This window comes from Rhinoraja longicauda, chromosome 4 (assembly GCF_053455715.1).
Source record: "Rhinoraja longicauda isolate Sanriku21f chromosome 4, sRhiLon1.1, whole genome shotgun sequence".
NCBI lineage: Eukaryota > Metazoa > Chordata > Chondrichthyes > Rajiformes > Arhynchobatidae > Rhinoraja > Rhinoraja longicauda.
The window spans coordinates 22,053,067-22,080,051 of NC_135956.1; the positions used below are offsets into that span (position 1 = coordinate 22,053,067).

The 26,985-nt window shown below is 44.3% G+C and overlaps 1 protein-coding gene across 3 annotated transcripts in view; it reads right to left on the minus strand.

The window, feature by feature from the left end:
• The window catches only part of klhl14 (kelch-like family member 14), a 114,523-nt gene that overhangs the window by 82,801 nt on the left and 4,737 nt on the right, over nucleotides 1–26,985 (minus strand). For all 3 annotated transcript variants that reach the window (XM_078398524.1, XM_078398525.1, XM_078398526.1), the window contains one exon: nucleotides 11,508–11,629. In XM_078398524.1, the coding sequence (XP_078254650.1) occupies nucleotides 11,508–11,629 (122 nt within the window). The remainder of the gene's footprint in view (nucleotides 1–11,507; nucleotides 11,630–26,985) is intronic.

Consider the following 26,985-nt stretch of genomic DNA (forward strand, 5'->3'; position numbering starts at 1 on the left):
CCACCAACAGTTCACATTTTATCACAGCACAGAGTCCAATTACATAAGCTGCTTCCTTAAAATCAGTCTCCAGTCTGTAGTTTGGCCATTGATCATGGTGGCAAGCCTTGCTCACACTGTGCCAAAATCAAAGCATACACTTTTGTAACCAAATTTATAAACCAAACCATGTTTAGTGTCATTCAAACATTAATCAATCACCGTTCTTGCTGCTTTTTAAAAAATATATATATTATTTTAACCAAAAATAATTTATTCTACTATTTACAATAATATGCACAATACTAAATTATTCAAAACAAACCCACCACCACAATACAAGTAAAACAAATTTTCCATAAATTACTATTCCCCTATCCTTATTAAGGATGCATTCCACCCCCCGCAGTGCCCAGTGGTCCTGGAAATCCCCCAGAGCGCCCGTGGCAGCGCGCAGTCCCTTTCTAATGCCACCCGGGTGTAGATGTAACCCTAGGGAAGGGCCAGGCAGGCAGCCGGCTCGGGCAGAGCCCTCTACCGCATGGCGCCGTGACTCGCGAATGGCCAGCTTGGTCAGGCCTAGGAGCAACCCAACCAGGACACCTTCTGCCTTACCCTCTCCCCTACGCACAGGGTGCTCAAAGATGAGGATGGTGGGTGTGAAGTGCAGCCAGAAGGTGTTCTTGCTGCTTTGGTGTCGTGCCACCGCCTGCCCTAGTGCTGCCATACAGCACTACGCCATGGATGACTGGGCACTGACTTGCAGTGATAGAGATAGTCAATGACTTTCTAAGGCAGTGCTTACGCTGTGCTTCAAACTGCAAATATTAGGCATGATCAGGCTGCTGATGAATAGCAATGATGCATCCGTCTTGGTTGAGTAGCTAGCAGTTTGTGTAAGGTGTGAGATATGGACATGGAAGGGTGCAGAGGAGCATTTGAATGTTGGATCCGTCTTGAATGATAGAGATTGTTAATAGGTGAGTGAGGAAGGCCATAGCTGATTGAGCAGGATCTGAGGCTAGTAAGATACAGGCACTCCCCAACTTATGTAAGGGTTATGTTCCGTGAACACCGACGATCGTCAGATTTTACGTGTCAGAATTAGCATCCCCAATGCCTGCCCAAAATAACTCAGTCTAAAGAAGGGTCTGGACTTGAAACATCGCCTGAGCTAGCGTTTAATTCAGCTCTTCAATTTCACACGCACCACCAGCTTATGGCTCTTTAACAAGTCCAATTGGTCTGCCTGGGTCCAGCGAATATCCCTTCTCACCCTGCCATCCCTCAAATCTCACTATCTTTTCCCTCACTTCAGCGTTTGAAATAACTAAGTCGTAGAAGGTTACGGTCTGAGTGCTGTCAAATGGGATTGGTATAGATGGGTACGATGGATGGCATGGTTGGCCAAATGGCCTGTTTCTGTGCTATACAATACTGTGACTCTGTAACTAAAGTGCTCTATGCTGCCAGCTGGTGGCATTGGTAAGGTCATAAGGTCATAAGTGATAGGAGTAGAATCTGGCCATTCGGCCCATTAAGTCTCCTCCGCCATTCAATCATGGCTGATCTCTCTCCCTCCTAACCCTATTCTCCTGCCTTCTCTCCATAACCCCTGACGCCCGTCCTATTCAAGAATCTATCTATCTCTGCTTCGAAAATATCGAATGACGGCCTATACAACCTTTTGTGGCAAGGAATTCCACAGATTCACCACCCTCTGACTAAAGAGATCCCTTCTCCTTCCTAAAGGAATGTCTTTTAGTTTTGAGGCTATGACCTCTAGTCCGAGACTCTCCCACTAGTGGAAACATCCTCTCCATATCCACACTATCCAAGCCTTTCACTATTCTGTACGTTTCATTGCGCCCCCACCTCATTCATCAAAACCCAGTCATTCCTGGGATCATTCTTGTAAACCTCCTCTGGACCTTCTCTAGGGCCAGCACATCCTTCCTCAGACATGGTGCCCGAAGTCATCAGACACATAATCCTAATTTTTCTATCTCAGGTTAGTATGCTGACAGGCAAAACACAGGGTGAAGTAGACTTTCGATGTTAGACTATACAGCGCGGAAGCAGGCCCTTTGGCCCACTGAGTCCACGCCAACCAGCAATCACCCCGTACACATCCTACACACTTGGGCCAATTTACAACTTTACCAAAGCCAATTAACCTACAAACCTGTACGTCTTTGGAGCGTGGGAGGAAACCAGAGGACCTGGGTAAAACCCAAGCAGTCACAGGTAGAACGTTTCAACTCTGTACAGATAGCACCCATAGTCAGGATTGAACTTGGGTCTCTGGCGTTGTGAGGCAGCAACTCTACCACTGCGCCACTCTGCTGCCCTGTAGCAATGTCTGAAATGTTCCTTTTAATAGGAAGTATCCATCAAGGTCAGATGTGTTATTGGTAACTAGTTATGGATACCAAGTATAACACACAGAATGTTTTAAACTTTCATGGCCCACATGAGACAAATCACTTACTGAGCCTGACATCCCACAACAATCGACAGATTTTGATGTTCAGTACATCCCACAGTTGCAGTCAGTTGGGTAACTGTACTACAGCCTGGATATTACTGCTATTAATATTAGTGGACTAATGCTTAATGTTTTCAAATAACTGTTTCTGCCACTATTTTAAAGCAGACACTAACCTTTTTATGTTAAGCGTTTTAAGTGTTCACTTGCTAATATCGCTAGCAGGCTAATATCATTTTCCCGGAGTGCTGCTGATTATTATAGACTATCACTTCATCAACACAAATATTCAGTGCATAATTTTTAGCAGAATAATTCTGTTCATGTGCAGACTAATTGGACATTTCTGGTGATGCTTTTGAGAAAATATAGACTGTGCCTCTTTTTTGACCCAGTTTTAGTTTATTTTTATCCCTCCACGACAATGCTTCAGGGTGATTTACTTCATAATGTCTGCTTGAAGCAGAAATGAAATTCCCTTTATTTGCTCAGCTTACTCCTTGATAACATGGATGAGAATGGGAATTCAGACTGAGGGCCACCATGCTGCCTCCAGAACATAAAGGGACCAATTTCAGTGGTTCTTTCAATATAATAAGGTACTTGTGTGGATGCGAATAGGCAGTGGAGCAGAAACCCATCCCTCTCAGGCAAAGCCATGAAGCATTTTCCTGCTAATGGTGAGTATGAAGGTCTTAAGTGTTGCAGACAACCAAGTGATGAGCACATGACGTTTAGATCCAAGCTATAACTTGTGTCTGCAATGGCTACAAAGTGAATTTGATTTTGCATAGACGCGGCGACTGTTTTACCGAGCACTTCCACTCGGCCCGCCAAGGCCCACTGGTTCTCCCGGCTGCTAAGCATTTTAACTGCCCTTCCCATTATCATGGTGACCTATCTGTCCTGGGCCTCCTCATTGCTAGAGTGAGGCCACACGCAAACTGGAAGGGCACCTCATATTCCCCTTGAGTAGCTTACAAAAGGGTATGAACATTGAATTCTTCAATTTTAGATAACTAACCCCCAAACACCAGCCCTCCCTTCTCCTCTCCTTTTCCTCCACCCCCCTCTCTACCCTGTGCCCCACCCTGAGCACGCACCCGTTTCTCCCCTCCTCTATATTCCTTCCTCTGGCTTCACAATTTGCACATCTTCTGTCCTTATCCCACACTTTTTGTCTTTTAATCTCTGGCCTTTGTCCAACCATCTGCCTATCAACCTCCCCTCACCTGTAACCACCGATCACTTACCAGAGTTTGTCATTGCCCCTCCTCTCTTCCAGCTTTCCCCCTTCCCGCCCCACCCTACCATGATCAGTCTGAAGTAACTTCTGGAACCAAAACATCACCTATCCATGTTCTCCAGTGATGCTGCCTGACCCACTTAGTTACACCAACACTTTGTGCCTTTTTTTGTATACCAGCATCTGCAGTCGTTTCTCTAGATGATTTTGCAACCGGCTCACTGTTCACAATGGGAAATCCAAGCAGCCTGTCCACTGAGGGCAAACCATGGATATAAATATGTTTGAATATACTGTAGCTAGGTTCAATCTTTCCTGGCTCCTAAGCCAAACCAAATTGGCAGCTCGAATCTGGAAGCAGTGAAAACAATAAGGGCCAAGATGGAAACATAGTGGTGGTCAGTCTTACACAGGTTCACCACTTGGTTACCTCAAATAAACAGCATCTGCAGTTCCTTCTATCTACATGCTAAAGACTTCAGTAGGCTGATTAATTGGCCTCAGAATCATGCATTCTGTTTCTGCCCCATTTGTTTTGCTCGAGCAGTTGCCAGTTTTATCTTGTGGGACCGGGAGCAACACTTCAGATGTTCCAAACTCCGCAGCATAAACAAATGCCCTGGGCCATCCACAGAGCACTGCCCATGTTCTGTGCCTGAAAATTGCAATTGAGGTCATGCTAACAGAATCAAATGACCATTTCAATATGGAAGCTTTATTCTATTGAGAAAAAGGTAAGCTTCCTGTTGAGAGAGTAGCATAGGACTTGTATCAGCATCAGACCCCCAAACCTCCTCAATGTATTGTCACGGCTGATTCCTCTGCAATCAATCACAGAGTAGATGAGCATTACCCGAGAAGAACTGTGGAATAAGTGTCACCTATCCATGTTCTCCTGAGATGCTGCCTGGCCCACTGAGGTACTCCAGCACTCTGTGTCTTCTTGTGGAACACCCATCTCACGTTAGTATGCCCACAGAAATTGGACACCATCTTATGCTTGCTCTACGCTGGCAAGCAAGACCTAATATTTATCAACGTGTTTACATCATACTAATTCTTAGTGAAGATAAGAGTTAAGCAAGACTGCGTCATTACTCCAAAATGTTTCTCAACGTTTCTTGTTGCCATGTGCATGTCACAATTGACGATTCCCATGGGAGTGGAGATAATCTTCAAAATGAATGGGAAGCAATTCAACTTATGGTGAGTACACTCCAGAATCAAGGTCATCCAATACTTAGTTGTCCAGCTGAAGCATTTGCTCACACTCAGCTCCAAGCCATCATTGACACTTTCACTGAAACAGATGAGAGAATGAGCTTAACATTCACAATGGGTAAAATATCTGTCCTCAACTATAGAGGCCTGTTGTATCTCAATTCCCTCGATAATAGGTTCCATGGTATCGCTGGGCAATGTGAACCACTTCCAATGTCTATGGAGCTACTCCTTGCCGAAGGCAGACATCAATGATGGAATTCAACCACCATCCTTAGTGCACCAGCACCGACACTGGTCGATTGAAGAAAAGGATATTGGAAGACCAAGACCCGCATGTGACATGAAGCTCATGATCCACTGAGTAACTGTGGTTCCTGCCCTCCGAAATGCTTCTGAAATCTGGACTACCTTACAGAGGGCATCACAAGGCACTGGAAAAAAACACCAACAATGTCTCTGCCAAATCCTGCAAATTCACTGGAAAGGTAAGTGAAACAACAATGGTGTCCTCTCCCAGGCCAACTACACAAGCGTGCAGCTAAGGGTTCATTTGGTCGGGTACATTGTGCGGGTTATAATGGTCACATGCCCAACTACAGTCTCCAGAAACGGATACTAGTCCAAGATGCAAAGAGACAACCAGGTAGACGGGGGACAAGATTCATAAATATGTTTGATGCTCCTTTGGACCGAAGAGCCTGTTTCCCTCCTGTGTGGCTCTGTGACTAACTGATACACTCCCAATGGCTCCTGGCAATCTCTGGACTATAATCGCTCAATGCAGAGAAGGAGCATTTGCAATGGTTTTGGAATCTAAAGGCCATGCACTGGGAGCACAAAGAAGTTTAAATGAGGGAAGATGTGGACCACTTCACAAACTACCCACATGCTGCCTGATCAGCAATCACCTCCCGTGCCCGTGGAAGAGTCAGCAGTTCTCTCACTGACCTCGATAACTCCTAATGAAAGAATGGATCGACTGTGCTTGTATTCACTGGAATTAAGAAGGACGAGAGGGGATCTTATAGAAACATATAAAACCTTTATGGGATTGGACAGGCTAGATGCAGGAAAAATGCAGTAGCTGCAGGGTACCGATGAGACACGAGTGAGGACGTCATCTATGATGGGAGAGGGGAACCCCCATTCCCTAAAGAATGAGGACATCTCTGATGTTCCAGTATGGAACACCTCACCTTGGGCACAGATGCGGCATAGACAGAGGAATTGGGAGATGGGGATAGAGTCTTTGCAGGAAGCAGTGTGGGAAGAGGTTTAGTCGCGATAGTTAAGGGAGTCAGTGGATTTGTAATAGACGTCAGTCAATGCCGGGGAGCTGCCTGTGGATCAATCTTTATCCTTTAAATCCCATCATCAGACATTCATGTGAAGACCTCTGAGCCTTTAAAGAGCTCCATGTCTTAAATATGGTCTAAGGATTTTTTAAAGCATTCTGCATGAATAAGCATCCAATTTATGCAGCAACTTCATAAACTATAATGAGAAATGACTAATGTTTTTTGAATACTAGACTAAACAGGAATGACAATCATCAGAAAACATGATGACAAAATAGCAATGTTTTGCTCAGATTATTTAAAATTATTCACTGCTGGTAAAACTTTTGAACAGATGTTTTCCAGGCAAGTTCTGAACATTAAATGCCATTCAGTTTGCTTAAAGGAAAGGCTGGGAGGGATGAAAATGACCCCCAATTAATTACCTGTTATCAGCAAGATTGGGGCCATCACAGTTTTAGAGTAGAAGAAAAGTGGCCAAATTAGAATGCCTGAACAGGTGCTTCCAAGATTGCACCCAACCCAGGCGATTATTTGCATGCTAGTCACAGAAGCAGATCTACAATCACAAATTGCATTCGCTCCACACACTTAAATCTCTCTTCCTACAGCAACATTTCTTACTTTAACTGATCTTCTAAAACTCCTCTCAGATATTCCCTATTCATGTATCTGTACACTGTAATTGGCTTGATTATAATCATGTATTGTCTTTCCGCTGACTGGACCGCACGCAACAAAAGCTTTTCACTGTACCATAGAAGCATAGAAACATAGAAAATAGTTGCAGGAGTAGGCCATTCAGCCCTTCATGCCGGCACCGCTATTCAATATGATCATGGCAGATCATCCAAAATCAGTACTCCATTCCTGCTTTAGAGGAGCTGGCCAAGGTTGACTGGAAAAGGATCCCAGCAGGAATGACGGGGGAACAGCAATGGCAGGTATTTCTGGGCATAATCCAGAAGATGCAGGATCATTTCATTCCAAAGATGAAGAAAGATTCTAAGGGGAGTAAGAGGCAACCATGGCTGACAAGGGAAGTTAGGGATGGAATAAAACTAAAAGAAAAGATGTATAACACAGCAAAGAGTAGCGGGAAACCAGAGGATTGGGGAACTTTCAAAGGACAACAGAAGGTAAATAAAAGGGCAATATGGGTTGAAAAGATGAATTACGAGGGTAAGCTGGCCAAGAATATAAAGAAGGATGGTAAAAGCTTCTTTAGGTATGTTAAGAGAAAAAGATTAGTAAAGACAAATGTGGGTCCCTTGAAGGCAGAAACAGGTGAAATTATTATGAGTAACAAGGAAATGGCAGAAGAGTTGAACAGGTACTTCGGATCTGTCTTCACTAAGGAAGATACAAACAATCTCCCAGATGTACTAGAGGACAGAGGATCTAGGGAGACAGAGGAACTGAAAGACATTTGCATTAAGCGAGAAACAGTATTGGGTAGAATGATAGGACTGAAAGCTGATAAATCCCCAGGGCCTGATGGTCTGCATCCCAGGGTACTCAAGGTGGTGGCTCTAGAAATCGTGGATGCATTGGTGATCATTTTCCAGTTTTATAGATTCAGAATCAGTTCCTGTGGATTGGAGGGTAGCTAATGTTATCCCACTTTTCAAGAAAGGAGCGAGAGAGAAAACGGGGAATTATAGAACAGTTAGCCTGACATCGGTGGTGGGGAAGATGCTGGAGTCAATTATTAAAGAGGTAATAACAGCGCATTTGGATAGCAGTAAAAGGATTGGTCCATGTCAGCATGGATTTATGAAGGGAAAATCCTGCTTGACTAATCTTCTGGAATTTATTGAGGATGTGACAAGTAAAATGGATGAAGGAGAGCCAGTAGATGTGGTGTATCTAGACTTTCAGAAAGCCTTTGATAAGGTCCCACACGGGAGATTGGTGAGCAAAATTAGAGCACATGGTATTAGGGGTAGGGTATTGACATGGATAGAGAATTGGTTGGCAGACAGGAAGCAAAGATTAGGAATAAACGGGTCCTTTTCAGAATGGCAGGCAGTGGAGTGCCGCAAGGCTCGGGCGCTGGGGCCGCAACTATTTACAATATATATTAATGAATTAGATTATGGAATTAGAAGTAACACTAGCAAGTTTGCAGATGACACAAAGCTGGGTGGCAGTGTGAACTGCGGTGGATGTTTGGAGGTTGCAGGGTGACTTGGATAGGTTGAGTGAGTGGGCAGATGCATGGCAGATGCAGTATAATTAGATAAATGTGAAGTTATCCACTTTGGCGGCAAAAACAAGGAGGCTGATTACTATCTCAATGGTGTCAGATTAGGTAAAGGGGAAGTGCAATGAGACCTGGGTGTCCTTGTACACCAGTCACTGAAAGTAAGCGTGCAGGTACAGCAGGCACTGAAGAAAGCTAATGGCATGTTGGCCTTCATAACGAGGGGATTTGAGTATAGTAGTAAATAGGTCCTTCTGCAGTTGTATAGGGCCCTGGTGAGACCACATCTGGAGTATTGTGTGCAGTTTTGGTCTAAAGTTTTGAGCTAAATCAAAATCTAATACCTAGGAACACATGACAATAAAATGAACTGTAAATGGGGAAGATATTTCACATCCGCCTTAGTCCCTTTTTTACATCTTCCTTTCCTGTAGAGCAACTTCAAAGTGACCTTAAATCTCCAAGCCTTCTGTCAATGATGTGACGGCACCATTACTGAACCTTTACGCACCTTGGTAAAACTCCTCAAAAAGGGGAAAAATAACGTGAAATTTCAGTATCATATATTGCCTAGTTCATAACTACTTAAGTATCCTGTCACCAATCTACCATAATTGTTTCCTTAATCACATCATAATATAAATTATGCTTTATGAGTTATTTTTAAGCCGATGTTTCAATCAATTAAGATTTTTACAGCTAGTAACTGATTCCTTTTTCTGCCTGAATTAAGTCATCATCTTGGAAATTAAATACCAAAAGTATATGACATCACCATCTGTATATCCATGTTACATAGTTTATAATGTTTATGGACACAGTAACATATAAATTTGACAACACTTGGGATGATAACGTGCATGAGGTGTCATTGTTGTTTGGTAGTCTAAACATCATACAGCACAGAAAGAGACTCTTCAGCCCAACTAAGACACTCCATTTACACTGGTCCCACCTGCTGGCATTTGGCCCATATCCCTCAAAACCTTTCCTGTCCATGTACCTGAGTGGGAGGTGGAGGTAACATTACCAGTGTCATGGGAAGAGCAATGGAACTCAGCAGCATCTTGTAGAGGGAGTCCTAATTTGAAGGCTTGCACATTTATGATCATCAGTGAACACATAGGAAAAGAAACTTTGGTAGACGCCATGAATCTCACAGAAGATGTAGGAGAGGTGTGGTCCAAGGCATGAATGGGAGAGCGAAGCCAGGAGCGACTGACTAAAAGGTATTGGTGCACAGTGGATCGTGTAGAACATAGGACAAGGAGTGATGTGGTTGGGACTTGGAACAAGATGGCATGAAGGGAAATGTTGACGGGAAAGACACGTGACTGTAGTAGGGAGTCTGGGCTAGAACATAGTCAAAGAACAGGGGAGTAGCAGGAATCAGAAGGAGATCAGTGAGACACTGTAGTAGGGAGTCTGAGGAACTTTCATCAGAAAGAGGAGAACTTCTTCAAAATGGCCGTACTTTGAGGAGATTTCGTGGTGGAGCAATAGAATGCAGACACAACAGCCTGCAGATGCTGGAATCATGAGGAAAGCTACAGCCAAAACGGTACACGATAGTGTGACAATTTTAGGCCCACCTTACTCACCATCGTCCCTTTGGCGCTAATGGAAGAAGTTTCATTGAAATCGCATTATTCACATTTTAAAGTTTAAATCTATCTCCTAGGGAGGGAGGGGGGAGGGGAAGGAGGGAGGATAAGAGGGGTAGAGGGGGATGGAGTGGGGGGGAGGGGAGGGAGGGGGGGAGGGGGGAGGGGGGGGAGGAGAGGGGGAGGAGAGGATGCTGCACCAATGCAGGAGAGGTTTGGGCCCAACGGGTCCACTTGGTCTAGTAGAGTCATAGAATTATTCAGCATGGAAACAAGCCCTTCGGCCCAACTTGGCCAAGTCGACCAAGATACCTCTTGATCTCTTTATTCTTTAAAATACTCCTTGGAATCCAGCCCTTTGACCATGTACCTACTTGTTAATTTTTTTCACTATTATGTGATATTTATGAGATTTACTTGATTAATGTACAGCACTGTTGCATAGCAGTGAAGCTGCTGCCCCAGAGACCCGGGTTCGATTGCGACTATGGGTGCTGTCTGTACAGAGTTTGTACGTTTTCCATGTGACCATGTGGATTTTCTCCGGGAGCTCGGTTTCCTCCCTCACTCCAATGGCATGCAGGTTTATAGGTTCATTGGCTTTGGTAAAATTGTATATTGTCCTTAGTGTATGTAGGATAGTGTTAGTGTTCGAGGTGATCACTTGTTGGCACAGACTCGATGCTTGCTTGCGCGCTGTAGCTCTAAACTAAATTAGAGGCCACGGATTCCAATTGAAATTAATTGAGGCTCTGATCCTCCGGTAGATCTGGCCAGTGTTTCTGTAGTTTGAGTACAGCAAAATATTATTCAGAACACTTGGCAAAAGACTACATGTCTCAGAATAAATGATTGAAGATAACTTTCATTAAAGTAGGTTGATCTCATTTAAGGACTCCCACAGCGTTATATTTCAGACAGGATCAATCATCATCATGAGCAACAATAGCTTACCAAAAGAACAAAAAATTGAATCTGTATAAAGACCAAGTGCGTAGGAAAGAACTGCAGATGCTACCGAAAATAGACACAAATAGACTCAGTGGACAGCCATCATCTCTGGAGAGAAGGAATGGGTAATGTTTCGAGTCGAGACCCTTCTTCAGACCAGTCTGAAAAACGAGGTCTCGACCCAAATCATCACCCATTCCTTCTCCCCAGATATGCTGCCTGTGCCGCTGAGTTACTCCAGCATTTTGTGTCGATTTAAAGACCAAGTAATTCAGAGAAGCATTTTGCTTTAAAAAAAATGCAACTCACTGCTTAAATGGAATTCATTAAATACAGTAATTGAGCACAACCAACACAAAGGTATTACGAGTCTCTTGCAGAAAGGATGACCGGGATGGACAGAAGGACAATCAATGCTTACACTGATTCCAGATCCCTTGCTCAACAATGCAGGGTAGTTTACAACAGCCACACTCAGAAATGAATGGGATGATTTTTGGCCCACACCTACTTGTAAGGATTTTCCATGTTTTCTTCTCTTCGTCATAATACTGAACTAAGTTGCTTGGAAGTCGATCTGGACCAGGGGGCAACCCACCGACCAATAACAAGAGCTTCTTACTGGAACGAATCCTGCATAAAGGGTTCAAAGAAAATTGACAGAGCTTTATTATGCAAAATGAACGTGGAATTAACTTTATCATTGTCATTATTTCGCTACAAAAAGTCTTAGTCTGATTTAGAATTGCCACCTATCCAATTTGCAAGTGGACCTTCTGATTTTTGAAGTATGGGTCTTTGGAGATACATCATGCAAACAGCCACTTCGGCCTACTGAGTCTGCGCCGCCCAGCGATCCCTGCACACGAACATTATCCTACACACACTAGGGACAAGCTTATAATTTTACCAAGCCAATTAACTTTCAAACCTGTGCGTCTTTGGAATGCGGGAGGAAACTGGAGCATCCGGGGAAAACCCATGCGGTCATGGAGAGAACGTACAAACTCCATACAGGCAAGCACCCTTAGTCAGGATTGAACCCGGGTCTCTGGCGCTGTATGACAGCAACTCTACCACTGGCCACCGTGCCATGCTTTGAAATTTGAAAATTGTAAACAAGCAATTAACTTTTTTCATTTCTCTGCCTGTTTTTTTCTTTCCTAACTCCACATTTTGACGATGAACTGTGTCGAAAGTTTTCGGAATGCAGTTCTGCTGCCAACAAATGTCTACATGTATACACTTCAGGTAGAGGTCACTGGAGACTTCAGGAGGAAAAGCCCATGCCTAAGCAACAACATCGATGCTAATTGTACCTCTACCTTTCTAGGATGTCAGCTCAGGACAACCTGGGGCCATCTGGTTTGTTGAGATCAGCAATCCAGTATCTTCACTAGATCAGTAATCGTCAAAATTTAATTCTTAAACTAAATCCACTTTTTTTTCATAAATTTTGATTTCAATTTTTTTTAATACATTTTCACAAATAGCAAAACCATGTTAGGGCACAAACCATAAAGTCTTCATCTTCCTGGTGTTGTTTTTGACTTTAATAATGCTGCTAACCTTGTTGCGTACCCAAAAGTTGCAAGTACAATGATAAACAAATCCTGGACTCTGGAAATGTGCCTGTCTCTTGGATTATATTGTCTTTCATCCATCTCATTCGTCTCAAGTCAGCAAGGGAATGCCAGCAAAAGGACACCATTAGCGTAAACATAACAGGAGCAGCAGGAGGCAATACAGTCTCTTGAGCTCATTCTTCCATTTTGTAATAACATGGCTGATCTGACCTTTGCCCTCAGCCCCATTTTCTGTGTCTCCATTTTCTCCAATGACTCTTTTATAATTCAAAAATCTACTTCCCTCAACTTTGAATATGCTGAGTCAATTCCTACACACTTTTAAGGTAAAATATTCCAGACTCATAATCCCTTAAATGAAGAAATTTCTTCTTACGCCAGTGTTAAGTTGTTAACGATGTATTTTGAAACCATCAGGGTAAACATCTGTCAGAATCTACCCAGTCATAGCCCTCAAAAGCCTACATATTTAAATGAAGTCACTTCTCATTTTATCAGACAGCAATAAATATGGGAGTATTCTGTTCAATCTTCCTCACAAGACACCCCCTCATCCGAGGAATCAGTTGAGTGAACCTTTGCGACAGATAAATGTGTTAAATTCTACCCACAGAATAACTCAAACTATTTAAGCTGTTTCTTTGTAAATATATCCATGCACCTCATTGCCAATGAATCACACCTTAGAATGGATCCAACAGAGCTAAACGGAGCCAGATTTGAGCCGGATGTTGAAGACTATCAAGCGGACTCCTGGGATAAATAAAGTTCTATCGTATCGTATCGTAGATTCAAGAAACAAGAGTCAGTCAATTTAATTGTCATATGTATCAGGACCAGAACCATGACATTCTTACTTGCTGCAACTTTACAGATATATTAAAGGCAACAATACAACAAATAAATATATAATAAATTATCAATTAATCAAGGCAAAGTAAACCACGATAGTCTTGCCAAAGTATGTAGTGCAGTCTAGTACTGCAAAGTCCATAGTAGTTTGGTGCTGAGATCGGGTGTGGTTAGGGTTGTGCAGGGTGGTTCAAGAATCTGCTGGTCAATGGAAAGAAGATGTTCTTCAAGCTTGAAGTAACAATTCTCAGACTCCTGCACCTTCTTTCTGATGGTAGCAGTGGTTTGAGAGTGTGGCGTGGGTCTTTGATGATATGAGCTGTCTTCTTGAGGCAGCACTTCCTGTAGATCCCTGAGGTGGTATGAAGATCAACAGCCATGTTGGACCGGGCAATGTCCACTACTTTCTGCAGCCTACCTTCATTCTTGAGCATTCGAATTACCGAATCAAGCCCTGGTGCATGCAACCAGTCAGTGTGCTCTTCACTGTACCACTGACGACATTCTATAGCATATTCAGTGACATGCCAAATATCCTCGGATCTCTGAGGAGGTAAAGGTGTTGATGAGTTTTCTTTGTACTTGCATCGATATGCTGCACCCAGAGCATGTCATCAGCAATTTGAAGCTGTTAACACTCTCCATTGCCAAAGTGCCAATGAAGACAGATGCATTGTCCCTTGAATTTCCCTTCCTGCAGTCAATAAACAGCTCTTTGGTCTTGTTGACATTAAGAGCAAGATAGACACAAAGTAACTCAGCAGGTCAGGCAGCATCTCTGGAGAAAAGGAATAGATGATGTTTCGAGTTGAGGGTCTCGACCCGAAACGTCACCTATTATTTTTCTCCAGATATTCTGCCTGACCTGCTGAGTTACTCCAGCATTTTGTGTCTATCTTTGGTGTAACCCAGCATTTGCAGTTCCTTCCTACACATTGAGAGCAAGATGGTTGTACTGGCACCAGTCAACCAGATTATCGATCTCCCTCCTGAACTCTGATTTACTGTTACCTGTTATTTTTCCAATGACGGCAGTATCATCAGCAGATTTAAAGATGACATTAGTGCTGTCATTAGCTACACAGGAATGGGTATGGAGAGAGTAAAGCCTTTTAATAACCGAACAGTCTCAGACACCGGGCAACAGTGAGCTCAGAACTTTGTTTCCTGTCAAAGCTCGAGATGAAATTTAATAGGGCCACAAAATATAAAAAATGTAATTTAATCTAAAATTAATAAATGTCTTATTAAAACACAAATAAGAACATAAAACAGAAATATTAAATAAACTAGGTATAATACATAACACTTCACTTCTAAGATAGAGTCCGTCTGGTCCACAGAAAGAAATCTAACACCAGGGCAGATGGTACGGCAGTAGAGTGGCTGCCTTACAGTGCCAGAGTCCTGGCTTTGATCCTAACTTCGGGTGCTGCTGTCAGTACGGACTCAATACCTTCTCCCCTGTGATCGTGTTTTCCCCCAGGGGCTCCAGTTTCCTCCCACCCCAAAAACGCACAGGCTTGTAGGTTAATTGCCTTTGGTAAAACTTGTAAATTGTCCCCGTGTAGGGGATTGCTAGTGTACGGGGTGATCACTTGTTGGCGCGGACTCGGCGGGCCAAAGGGCTTGCTTCCATGCTGTATCTCTAAACTAAATTAGAGGCCACGGATTCCAATTGAAACGAATTGAGGCTCCGGTCCTCTGGTAGATCTGGCCAGTGTAGCATTGCAGGGGCAGAGAGCTCAGCACCATGCCCAGGAATCCCATCTAGAGAAAGCTCCACTGTTGGATTTTATGTCATTGGGATTTCCATATGAGGAAGTAGCTGAATATTTGTCAGAGGCTCTGGTCAGAAGCAACATCAGTCTTCTTCATCCACTATAAAACTTTTCCATCCATTTCTGCTTTTACTTCGGATACCCAGGACTGTAGTTTACTTTTTGGTTTCGCATTTTCTAATGGATGAATCGCGAAGGGCAAGGTATGGAATGAAGAGCATGTGAAAGGCTCAGCTTGCATGCAATGTGTTGATTATGAAGTGAGTGGAGTGTTTTCCAAAACGGAAGTATTATTAGCTCTTTGAGTTGATGATCAAAGTCAAAGGCCACGTTATTTAATGATTCAAGAGAAGGCAAAAAGAATTACAGGAAATCAATGCAGGGTAAAGAGAGAGGATGTTTGGATGTCTTTGAAGCTGGTTTTATGCCATTAATTGTGTGAATTTCCATGATGTGGATGTGAATGTGACTGGTGAGGTTGTTCGAGCTGATAAGTGCCAAGAAACCTCCGAAAGTGTTGGCTGAAGTCATTTGAGAGTGGGAGTCATCCGACGGGTTAATTTGCCTGAACTAATGCCGTGACAAGATTAGTTTATTTTGGATGAACATGCCAAATTATATGGACTTGCAAAGGAGGAGAAATCTACACCTGCAATTGAAGCCACCAAGGGCCGTCTAACATTGTTGCTCAGGTGACAATACAACTGGAATCTGCAAGTGCAGACCCCTTCTGTTGGACCATGATGTAAACCTTGGGCACAGAAAATAATTCCTAAGCACTCTCTCCTCGTTTATGGATGTCTAAGCAGAGGCCTCGAGTTACTGTTATCATTTTGGAGACCTGATTTTGGCACCACTTAATCCCTCAGTTTTGAACTCTGAAGTGATATTATGTAAACTAATTGTATACTCTCTTCATTTTAGAAGAATCAAGAGGATAACTCATTGAAGTCCACAAAATGTTCCATGTGGCTTGACAGTGTAGGTCAATGTATTAATGTCAAGTAAAAGAGGCCACAGTCTCAAAACATGGGGTCACATGTTCAAGACTGAGATGAGAAGAAATTTAGTCATGCAAAGGATAGGATTTGGTATTCTCTACCTATATCAATAGATATCTATATTTTAAGGGAATCCAGAGATATTAAGTTAGTGCAAGCTTATGGTGCCGATATAAAAAGATTCATCATGATCATGTTAAATGGCAGTAGCAAGCGGTTGAATCACCTACACCTTCTTTAATTTCTTGTGTTTCTTACATTCCTACCCACCCTGGCAGTAAAAATGTATTAAAGCATTCCTTTATTCTTTTGGGAATTAGTCAGTAATTGGACTTAAAACAAACGATGATTGTGGTTCAACCATTTCTGTCTGTGAGGGAACATCTGAAACCTGTACACGATATTTGTTGAAGACATGATTAACATTGGCAATGAAATAACTGACAATTGATATCTCCACAACTTTATATCTCAATATTCTGCTTGCGTGAGGTATGAGAAATGTGTCCAAACCATAGTCAACTCAAGTCTCAGTTTGACCTTGATTTATTATTATTCAAGCCAAGTTGATTCTGCATGTTTCCAATTTACTAAAAGAATCAAGAAAACTAACCACTTTAATACTGAATGCCACCAAGACAAGATCACTGGTATAGATTAAAATACTCCTTTGTTCTTTCTTGGAGACAAACTAAAATCAGTGACATTGAGCCAGGTGTACTTAGTTACATTTTCTGATAAACATACTGCCTGATTTGCAAATTAATTTATTTCTTCCTGTCATTGCAATGTTTGATCATTTATAGTAAACTTGATCACACAAATTTCATGCATCAGGTCGATGCAATGGAGACAGAGATACTGAGAGTAGACACCAAATGCTGGGGTAACTCAGTGGGTCAGGCAGCATCTCAGACTGAAGAAGAGTCTCGACCCGAAACGTCACCCATTCCTTCTCTCCTGAGATGCTGCCTGACCCGCTGAGTTACCCCAGCACTTTTTTATGAAGGTTGATTTTGGATTTTACCACTCATTGGAGAAAACTGAATCTATCACTCTGTGGGTTTATTTCAGTGCTTGTAAAGTTTATCAGTTGAACACTTCACTTCACGTTAATCTGCTCTATTATAATCTGCTCATTATAATCGTAACTGGCTCGCGTATAAATACCAATGTAGGCACGGTCTGTTTTCTACAAACCATTGGTAACTTTAAGACGTACAATAAAATACATTAAAATTACCGCAAAATGTACCAAAAAGAAAATGTTTTGGAGTGGGATATGCATCACCAGTGTTGAGAAATATCTAGATCCGGAACCAGAATTCCTTGCATCAGATCTTTCTGCTCTTCAGCATGTTAAATCTTTGTGCTGTTCTGCCTATTGGCTTATCCTCCCATTTAATGAAATTAGTTTTATTAAGGCTAATGCAACTGCAGTACAGTAAATAAAAAATGATTCAACGGGGTAACATCTTACATTAGGATCTTAACTCTGCCATCGCCACATGGAATGGTTCCATATTTTATTTGTGTCATCGACAGAAGACATTCAGTGAAGATCTCTCCATGAGAACAAAATGGAAAATGGATCATTTTATGAGCACTTCTTCAAAGGCTGATATTTCCTCTGGATCGGTGTTGGAAATGGAGATCAACAGAAATGTGTGCAAATGATTTAAAGAACATAAAAACAATGAATGGTTTCAATAATGTGCTCACTAAGAAACACTAAAACATCTATTCTGCATTAAACTAAAGTGTTATGTACTTCAAATCGTTTAGAATGAAGGTTGAGGAAATGAAAAATAATTTAACTGCTTGAAGAAAAGAAATCAGAAAAAATAGGCCAATCCTATTATCGAAAATTCAATTTTTAAGTCTCTGCCAGCTCCTTGTCCATTCCCTCTGTTCCCTACTCAATCAGTGATCAACACAGATCCTTTCTGAATATTTCTGTGCCACTCTTGTTCATAAGTCACCAAATTTCTGTAAGCTCTTTGGTTCTTAGATTAGCTGAATTTGTGAGCAATTTATCAATGACCATTCCAAGCAGATAGCAAGAGATTTCAAAGGAAATCATGGGCAGTTTGTGGTCTTGCTCTTTGTAAATCACAGGCTGCAGATGTTCTGAAATGCAATGACTGCAAGAGGTAATGCCATTGGGAGCACCAAAGAAAAGATCATTTCTCTAACTTTCTGAATATAAAACACACCCTCTCATTACACTACACTGGTTTTTATGCAAAATACCTCCTTCGATCCATCTTACTGATACCCGTCATTTTAAAATCCAAAGGAGATAACCTTTTTAATCTTCTGTAGTGAGTCCAAAACGAGCGTTATTGTTCAAAGGTCTTTATTCGTAGGTAACCGTAACAAACTGCAACTGCTTACTTTGGACACACACTACTTAACTAGCCAATACAATCTAATCTCATCTCTCCAGCTGGGCGCCAGACACAACTATACCTCGCGCTCCCGCATCTCGTGACTCGTTAGCCCAACTGAGGGTTCGAGACCCCACCGCTAATCCGTATGTCCCTACATGACCCCCCCCCAGAATCCTCGAAACCGTACCTCACGGGTGCCCGGACCTCCCTCCCGGAACGCGTATGGAGGGGGGAAACCGATACCGCCAATGTGACGGGAGGCGGGGAGGTCGCCGCCGCCGGAGGCGATGGAGGGGCCCCGGAAGCGGAGGGCGTAGGCGACGGAGAGTGCTTGATCGGGAACGGGGGCCCGGGCCCAACCATAGGCGGCGGGGGGCTGAGGGGTGGCAAACAAGGCGCCGCTGGCGGCACCAGGGGGGCAGCCGTAGGGAGGATGTCACCTGGTACCCGCAGGGGCGAACCGTAGACGAGCTCGGCCGAGGATGTGCCTAGCTCGGCCTTTGGGGCCGTACGAATGCCGAGGAGGACCCAAGGCAGCTGGTCAGCCCAATCGTGGCCGGTCAGTCGGGCACAGAGGGACGCCTTAAGCTGCCGATGGAAGCGCTCAACCATCCCGTTGGATTGGGGATGGTAGGCGGTGGTCTGCTGTAAGCGAGACCCATACAACTGTGCCAGCGCGGCCCAGAGGGAGGAGGTGAACTGGGCTCCCTGATCTGTGGTGATGATAGCCGGTACGCCGAAACGGGCCACCCAATGCAACGCCAGGGCCCGTGCACAGGAGGCAGCCGAGGTGTCCGACAATAGGAGCGCCTCCGGCCAACGTGTAAACCGATCCACCACCGTCAGGAACCTCGAAACTCTGGTATGGGGGCTGGACATGGCGATGAACTTTGGAGGTTTGGCACGGAATACAGGCCCGTGCCCAGGCCGCCACCTGCTTCCGCAGGCCGTGCCAGACAAACCGGGCGGCCACCATGGCCGAAGTCGCCCTGATGGACGGATGTGCCAGGCCGTGAATGGCCTCAAAAACCTTACGCCGCAGGGCGGCAGGCACCACCGGGCAAGGGCGTGAAAGGGAAACGTCACACCACAACTTGGTACCTGTGGGGCCATACGCCACCTGCTCCAAACGCAGTCCCGAGGCTGTGGAGGCGTACACCTCGGCCGTTTTTTCCAGGCGCTGAGCCCACGCTAGCTCCTGGAAATCCACCTGTCCGCCTACCACGGCAACGGAGGGAATGGCCGGCCGGGACAGGGCATCAGCAACAGTATTAAGCCTACCCGCAATATGACGGACATCGGTGGTAAACTCCGAAATTAGGGTGAGGTGCCGCTGCTGGCGAGCTGACCACGGATCAGAAACCTTAGCAGAAGCGAATGTCAGAGGTTTGTGATCCATGTAGGCCGCGAAAGAACGGCCTTCCAAAAAATAGCGGAAGTGGCGGACTGCTAAATAGAGGGCCAGGAGCTCCCTATCAAACGCACTATATTTGAGCTCGGCTCGCGTGAGCTGCCGGCTGAAAAACGCCAAGGGCTGCCATTGACCTTCGACCTGCTGCTCCAAAACCCCACCCACCACCACGTCTGAGGCGTCCACCGTCAGCGCCGTGGGGGTGGAGGAGCGCGGGTGCACCAGCATGGTGGCGTTGGCGAGGGCCTGTTCGACCGCGACAAAAGCCGTCTCTGCAGCTGCGGACCATACCAACTCAGCGGGGTTACCCGCGAGGCATTGAAAAAGGGGGCGCATGACCCGAGCTGCTGCAGGCACGAACCGGTGATAAAAGTTCACCATGCCTACGAATTCCTGCAATCCCTTGATGGTAGTAGGACGTGGAAAAGAGCGGACCGCCTCCACCTTAGCTGGCAAAGGGGTGGCTCCAGCCGATGTAACCCGGTGACCCAAAAAATCTACCACCGACAGGCCGAATTGGCATTTGTTCGGGTGCAGAATCAGGCCGTGGTCCTGCAGCCTCTGGAATATAGTGCGGAGGTGGACTAAGCGCTCCTGGACAGAACGGCTGGCAATCAAAATGTCATAGAGATAAATAAACACGAATGGCAAACCTCGACCCATACGGTCCATGAGACGCTGAAATGCCTGAGCTGCGTTTTTAAGGCCGAAAGGCATGCGCAACCACTCAAACAATCCGAACGAAGTAATGGTAGCTGTCTTTGGGATGTCCGGCGGATGGACCGGGATCTGATGATACCCCCGCACCAGATCAATCTTCGAAAAAATTGTAGCCCCCTCCAGGCTAGCTGAGAAGTCCTGTATGTGCGGAATCGGGTAGCGGTCCGGCCGTGGTGCCCATGGACTACTTGAAGGCCGCACAATTCCCAGCCTCTCCAAGCTCAAGAACTCCTCTCGAGCCATGGCCAGCTTTTCAGGTGGGAGGCGCCGTGCCCGGGCAAAAACCGGCGGCCCCTCGGTCGGAATGAAATGCACCACCCCATGCTTCTTGGAAGGTGCATCGAACCGCTGAACGAGGAGCTGCGGGAACTCCGCTAGGACCGCATCGAACTGACCGGGGGCCGTGATGGCCTGGATCGCTGAACTGGGTGGGGCGGCGCTTGGAGGGGCCGCAGGCCCCGTACTTCGGGGCCGTACGTCGGCCGAGGGCTGCAGGCCGCTACCGTGGGCGGCTACGACCAACAAAAACGCCCATAGGAAGTCTGCACCCAAAATGGCCTGGCCCACATCCGCCACGATGAAATTCCAATGGTAGGTCCTAGACCCAAAGGACAGGGACATAGCCCTCTTACCGTAAGTGCGGATGGCGCTACCGTTCACTGCAATAAGGGGCGGCCCCTCCCCCCCCGCTTGAACTTCACAGCCGTAGGGAGGCACAATACTCACAACTGCTCCCGTATCCACCAGATACACGATCCCGGTCTTTTGGTCCGTCACGTAGAGGCGGCAATTACGGCCAATCGAAACTGCCTCTACGTTCGATCGGCCCAGGCATTTCCCGGAAACGTACACGGGGCTCTGCAACTTCGGGCGTCACTGCCCCACCACCGATGGAAGAAACACCAGCCGCTTTTATTCTGCCGTGCTGGTTGTGCCCGCGACCAATAAACATGTTCTGCAGCCCCCTCTTGCCTGGCAGACTGCGAAATAGCGGCCGAGCCGTCGCTCTCCCGGCCGCTCCCCCGACTGCCGCTGGGCCTCGAGACACGATTGACCGAGTCGTCCCGGGTGTGCCGCTCCCTGACGAGCACGTCGGCTTTCTCGGCGAACGTTTCCGGGTCATCAAACGAGACGTCGGCCAACACCAGCCTGACGTCCTGGGGTAGCTTCTCTCGAAATGCCGCCTCGAACATCATGCACGGCTGATGGTCGCCCACCAAGGTCAGCATTTCCGTCATCAACTCGGACGGCAGCCGTTGCCCCAGCGCTGGTAGATGGAGCAGCCTCAGAGCCCGCTGGTTCTGGCTCCAGCCGAATTTCTTCAGTAGGAGCCTCTTGAGCCCCACGTACTGCTCCGTTTGGGGTGGACTGGTCAGATATTGACTGACCCTCGCCGCCACCTCCGCCTGCAGACAGCTCACGAGGTGGTGGAACTTCTCCAGTTCGCTATCCACCTTTTTAATATGGAACTGCGACTCCGCCTGTACAAACCACAGGTGCGGCTGATGGGCCCAGAACGGCGGTAGGTGAACCTCGCCCGCGCTCGCTCCCACTTGCGACATTCTGCGTGTTCTTCGCGTTCGGGTCACCAATGTAGTGAGTCCAAAACGAGCGTTATTGTTCAAAGGTCTTTATTCGTAGGTAACCGTAACAAACTGCAACTGCTTACTTTGGACGCACACTACTTAACTAGCCAATACAATCTAATCTCATCTCTCCAGCTGGGCGCCAGACACAACTATACCTCGCGCTCCCGCATCTCGTGACTCGTTAGCCCAACCGAGGGTTCGAGACCCCCCCGCTAATCCGTATGTCCCTACACTTCCCTGATTTAATGAAATTTGATTGATCTTCCTCAGCCTATGAAATGACCTTGTGACCTTTGTATTCAGAGCAAGTGCATTATTGCTTACTCTTCTCCTTTTGCTGCCATCAGCAAATTTGACATTCAATAGGAATTACATTAGGAATGACTGAAAGTGTAAAGCAGTGCTAAACAATAAGACAGAGCCAAACAATAGGATGTATAGTTTACAAGGAGCCTGTTCATTTATGCGATGATGCTGAGATGGCAGTAAGCCTCTAATAGCATCCTTTTGCTTTATACAATTGGGAATGAGTCAGTAAAGAAAGCAGATCTGAAAGCTGACACCAGGAACACCAGCAGCCAGGGAAGATATAAACAAATAGAAATAAGAAAATTATATATATGAAAAAAGAGACATAAAAAAAAGAAAAGTGAACTACAAGAGAGGCAGTTGGGTGCAAGGAAGAGAAGAATTGCAGCCAGCGCAGAGGCAAATGATTTTCTTCTTCCACTTCATCAGAGATTTTGTTCTTCTTCTCCATAGCCTTTCACTGCCTTTGCACATTTGAGGAGACCTGCAAGGATGCTTTTAACTTCCTCTCAAAGGTTGCCACTTTGAGGCCAACTTCATTTTCCTTGACACCTTTGTGAAAAAGTGTCAACTTATCTGATGGTAGCACAAGAGGGAGAGCTGAAGTAAAAAGGACACAGCAATAATGAATGCAGTTGGTCTGAATACGTTCATCAACCTTCCATCTGGTTCTTAGGGTCACATTGAATAGGCAGAAATAATTTCAGTTCCCTTAACTCTGTGACACGGTGTGATGAACATTTGTGAGACTGCCAATCATGCAAGACTCTGTTTGCAATCAGCCCTTTAACACAATCAGTGAATATCATTAAATCAAAGTTACACAAAATATTTATTGGATTCCAGCCTAATAATAAAGAAACCACTGACCAGAAAGCCATGGAAAGCATGGAAACTCATACCATAGTAGGAGGCCGTTTGGCCCATTGCTTTCCAATTTAGCCCCCCTTTCCATCTGTAAGTCTGTCTATAGCCTTGCAGGTTGCAGCACTTCAACTGCATATCCAAGTATTTTTTAAAAGCCTTTAGTCAAAAATATGTAGGTAGGTCACCTAACATTGGTAGGTCAACTACTGGTATCTCTACCAAGAGAAATAGGTCTTTCCTGTTCATTCTATCCCAGCCTATCAAAATTACATTCTCTTAGTGTTCTCTGTTCTAAAATAGGTTTATTATGGACATAATATGGACTTATGGACATAGTAAAGCACTTTTAAACTGGACTCACAATTGTAAAGTTGGAAAGGCAAATGCCAATTTGCTCAAAGTGACGTCCTACAGAAAGCAGAGTGGCAATGGCCAGATGTTCTATTTTACTGATGTTAATTTCTCTCCTGAGATGCTGCCTGACCTGCTGAGTTACTCCAGCATTTTGTGAATAAATACCATTAATTAAAAATAAGCTAATTTTTTGAGAAATTTACAACAATATTGCCAGGGCTGGGAAAGTGTAAATGTGATGAAAGGTTGGATAATCTTGAGTAGTTTTCTTTGGAACAAGAGAGATGGAGGATGGTATTAAAATCATGAGAGGAATAGATCAGGTAGATGCACAGATTCTTGCCCAGAGTAGATGAATCGAGGTCCAGAGGACATAGGTTTAAGGTGAAGGGGAAAAGATTTAATAGGAATCTGATGGGTAACTTTTTCGCGCAGAGGGTGGTGGGTATTTGGAACAAACGCAAGCAGGTGGGACTAGTGTAGCTAGGACGTGTGGGCAAGTTGGGCCGAAAGGCCTGTTTCCACACAGTATCACTCTATGACTCTATGACTCTATGACTCTGTGACCTCTATGAGGATGTAGAGATGTATATAATTATTAAGCATCCAGGCAAACAAGGAGATCATACTTAGTCGATGGGTCAAAAAACAGGGAGCATAGTTCTAAAATACTTTGTATGAGGATCAGAAGCAAAACAAAGGAAAGCACTTTTTACCCAGGGAGTGATATGGACCTGGAACTCAGAGCCTGAAAAGGTGATAAAGGGAAAGATGCTCTTCACAGTTAAACAGTACATAGATGTGTACTTGAAGACCCATGAACGGCCAGTTGAATGGATTCCGGGATTAATCTGGGTAGATCTCTTTTGATTGAAACAGACACGATGATAAATGAACTGCTTTGTTCTACATTTCTATGATTCCTAAGATGTTGAATGACTGAGAACAGACTCATTCTTCCGAGCACCACAAAAATAAATAACTTTTCCGAATACCTATTGCTAAAAGTGACTTTAACTCAAGTTGAATATGTGACCTGAACATTATTTCACCTAAACAATATATAATGGCTTTTGGTATGTATTCATTGCTAATCTTACATTAAAACTAGATAAAATCATCCCAATTGTGCATGACAATAGGCTAATACCACAAAAAAGATTTTTTCAAATGCTCCATTCTCATGATTTATTTCAATGAAGAATAATGAATCTCACAAATCTGATATAACATTGATATTAATCTATGAATATGAAAGAGAAATATCCTATGGCACCAAATTTGCTTTGTTTTAGTGGCATTGTAAATAATTAAATCAAAAACATCCCTGCCAGAAGGTGACATCTATACTATTACATATTTTTTGTTTTAGTTTATTCTCTTCGATATGCGATATCTCATATCATTATCAGTTGTTAGAAAAAATATGCTACTACATGTTGGTTTTATAAAACTGCTAATAATAGTTGGGTTGTTAGAGAATGTTCCACAATGTACCATGTAATGCTGAAGAGTTTTGTAATAACTACCTGTGGGAAAATCATGTCTTAGCATCTCTGCAGGTAACTCTCATAGTTTTGAGCTACTAAAAATAACACAATTGGCCCATGTGATTTGTTAATAATAAACCAGCAGGCATGTGTGCACTTGGGAAACAAGAGGGGTTACCATAGTGATTATTGTTATCAAATTGCTTTTATTTTAAAGATGAACATCTGTAAAATATCTTTCTCCTTGCTGATTCTTCCGACTTCCCTGTGAGATGCACTGTTGGAGGTTCACAGCATAATTTGCTGGCATGATTCCAGGTTTGCTGCAATAATGACCAAGATATCATGACAATGGCCTGGGATATGACTTACGCTCTGATTTTTCCTCCTTTCCTACATAGCTACCATTCATGCAGTGCCTCAAACTGTGCCATTGCTCATGAGGAAGATTGGAAGTGCAAGCTCCTAGATTGCAAAATTTCATGTTCCAACATTCATAGTATCACAAAGTCATAGAATCATACAGCATGGAAAACAAGCCCTTTAGCCCAACCTGCACACACCGACCAACATGTACTATCTATACTAGTCCCACCTGCCCATGCCTGGTCCATAGTCCTCTAAACCTATCGTATTCTTGTACCTATCCAAATGTCTCTTAAACATTATAATAGTACCTGCCTGACCTACCTCCTCCGGCAGCTCGTATAATAGACCCACCACCCTTTGTGTAAAAATGTTACCCCTCGGGTTCCTATTAAATCTTTACCCTCACCTTAAACCTATGTCCTCTGGTTCTCAAATACCTTACTTTGACTTTGTGCTTTAATCTAATCTATTCCTCTCATAATCATGTACCCTTCTAAAAGATAACACCTCATCCTCCTCCAATTCAAGGAATAAAGTCCTAGCCTGCTCAACCTCTCCTGATAGCTCAGGCCCTTGAGTCCTGGCAACGTCCTTGTATATCTCCTTTGCACCCTTTCCAGCTTGACAACATCTTTCCTATAACATTGTCAGAAAAACTAAACACAATACTCTACATGTGGCCTCACCAAAGTGTTATACAACTGCACCACGACTTCCCAACTTCTATATTCAATACTCTGACAGATGTAGGCCAATATGCCAAAAGACTTCTTGACCCCCCGCCCCCCATCTACCTGCGATGCCACTTTCAAGAAACTGTGTACTTGCTCTCCTAGATCCCTCTTCTCTACAACACAGTGTCGGTCCTGCCCTTGTTAGACTGCCCAAAATGCAACATCTCACTCACACTTCTCTGTATTAAATTCCATCAACCATTCCTTAGCTCACCTGCCCAATATCAAGATCCGGCTGCAATTTTTGACAATCATCTTCACTATCTACAATACCACTCACTTTAGTGTCATCTGCAAACTTGCTAATCATGTCTTGTACGTTCTCATCCAAATCACTGATATAAATAACAAACAGTCTGAAAAAGCAACCTTCCACCATCATCCTCTGCTTCCTTCCATGAAGCCAATTTTCTATCCAGTAAGCTACTGTATCACTCCTTGAATCCCATGGGATCTAACCTTTCAGAACAGCCTACCATGCAGAACCTTGTCAAATGCCTTGCTGAAATCCATATATACAACATCGACAGCAG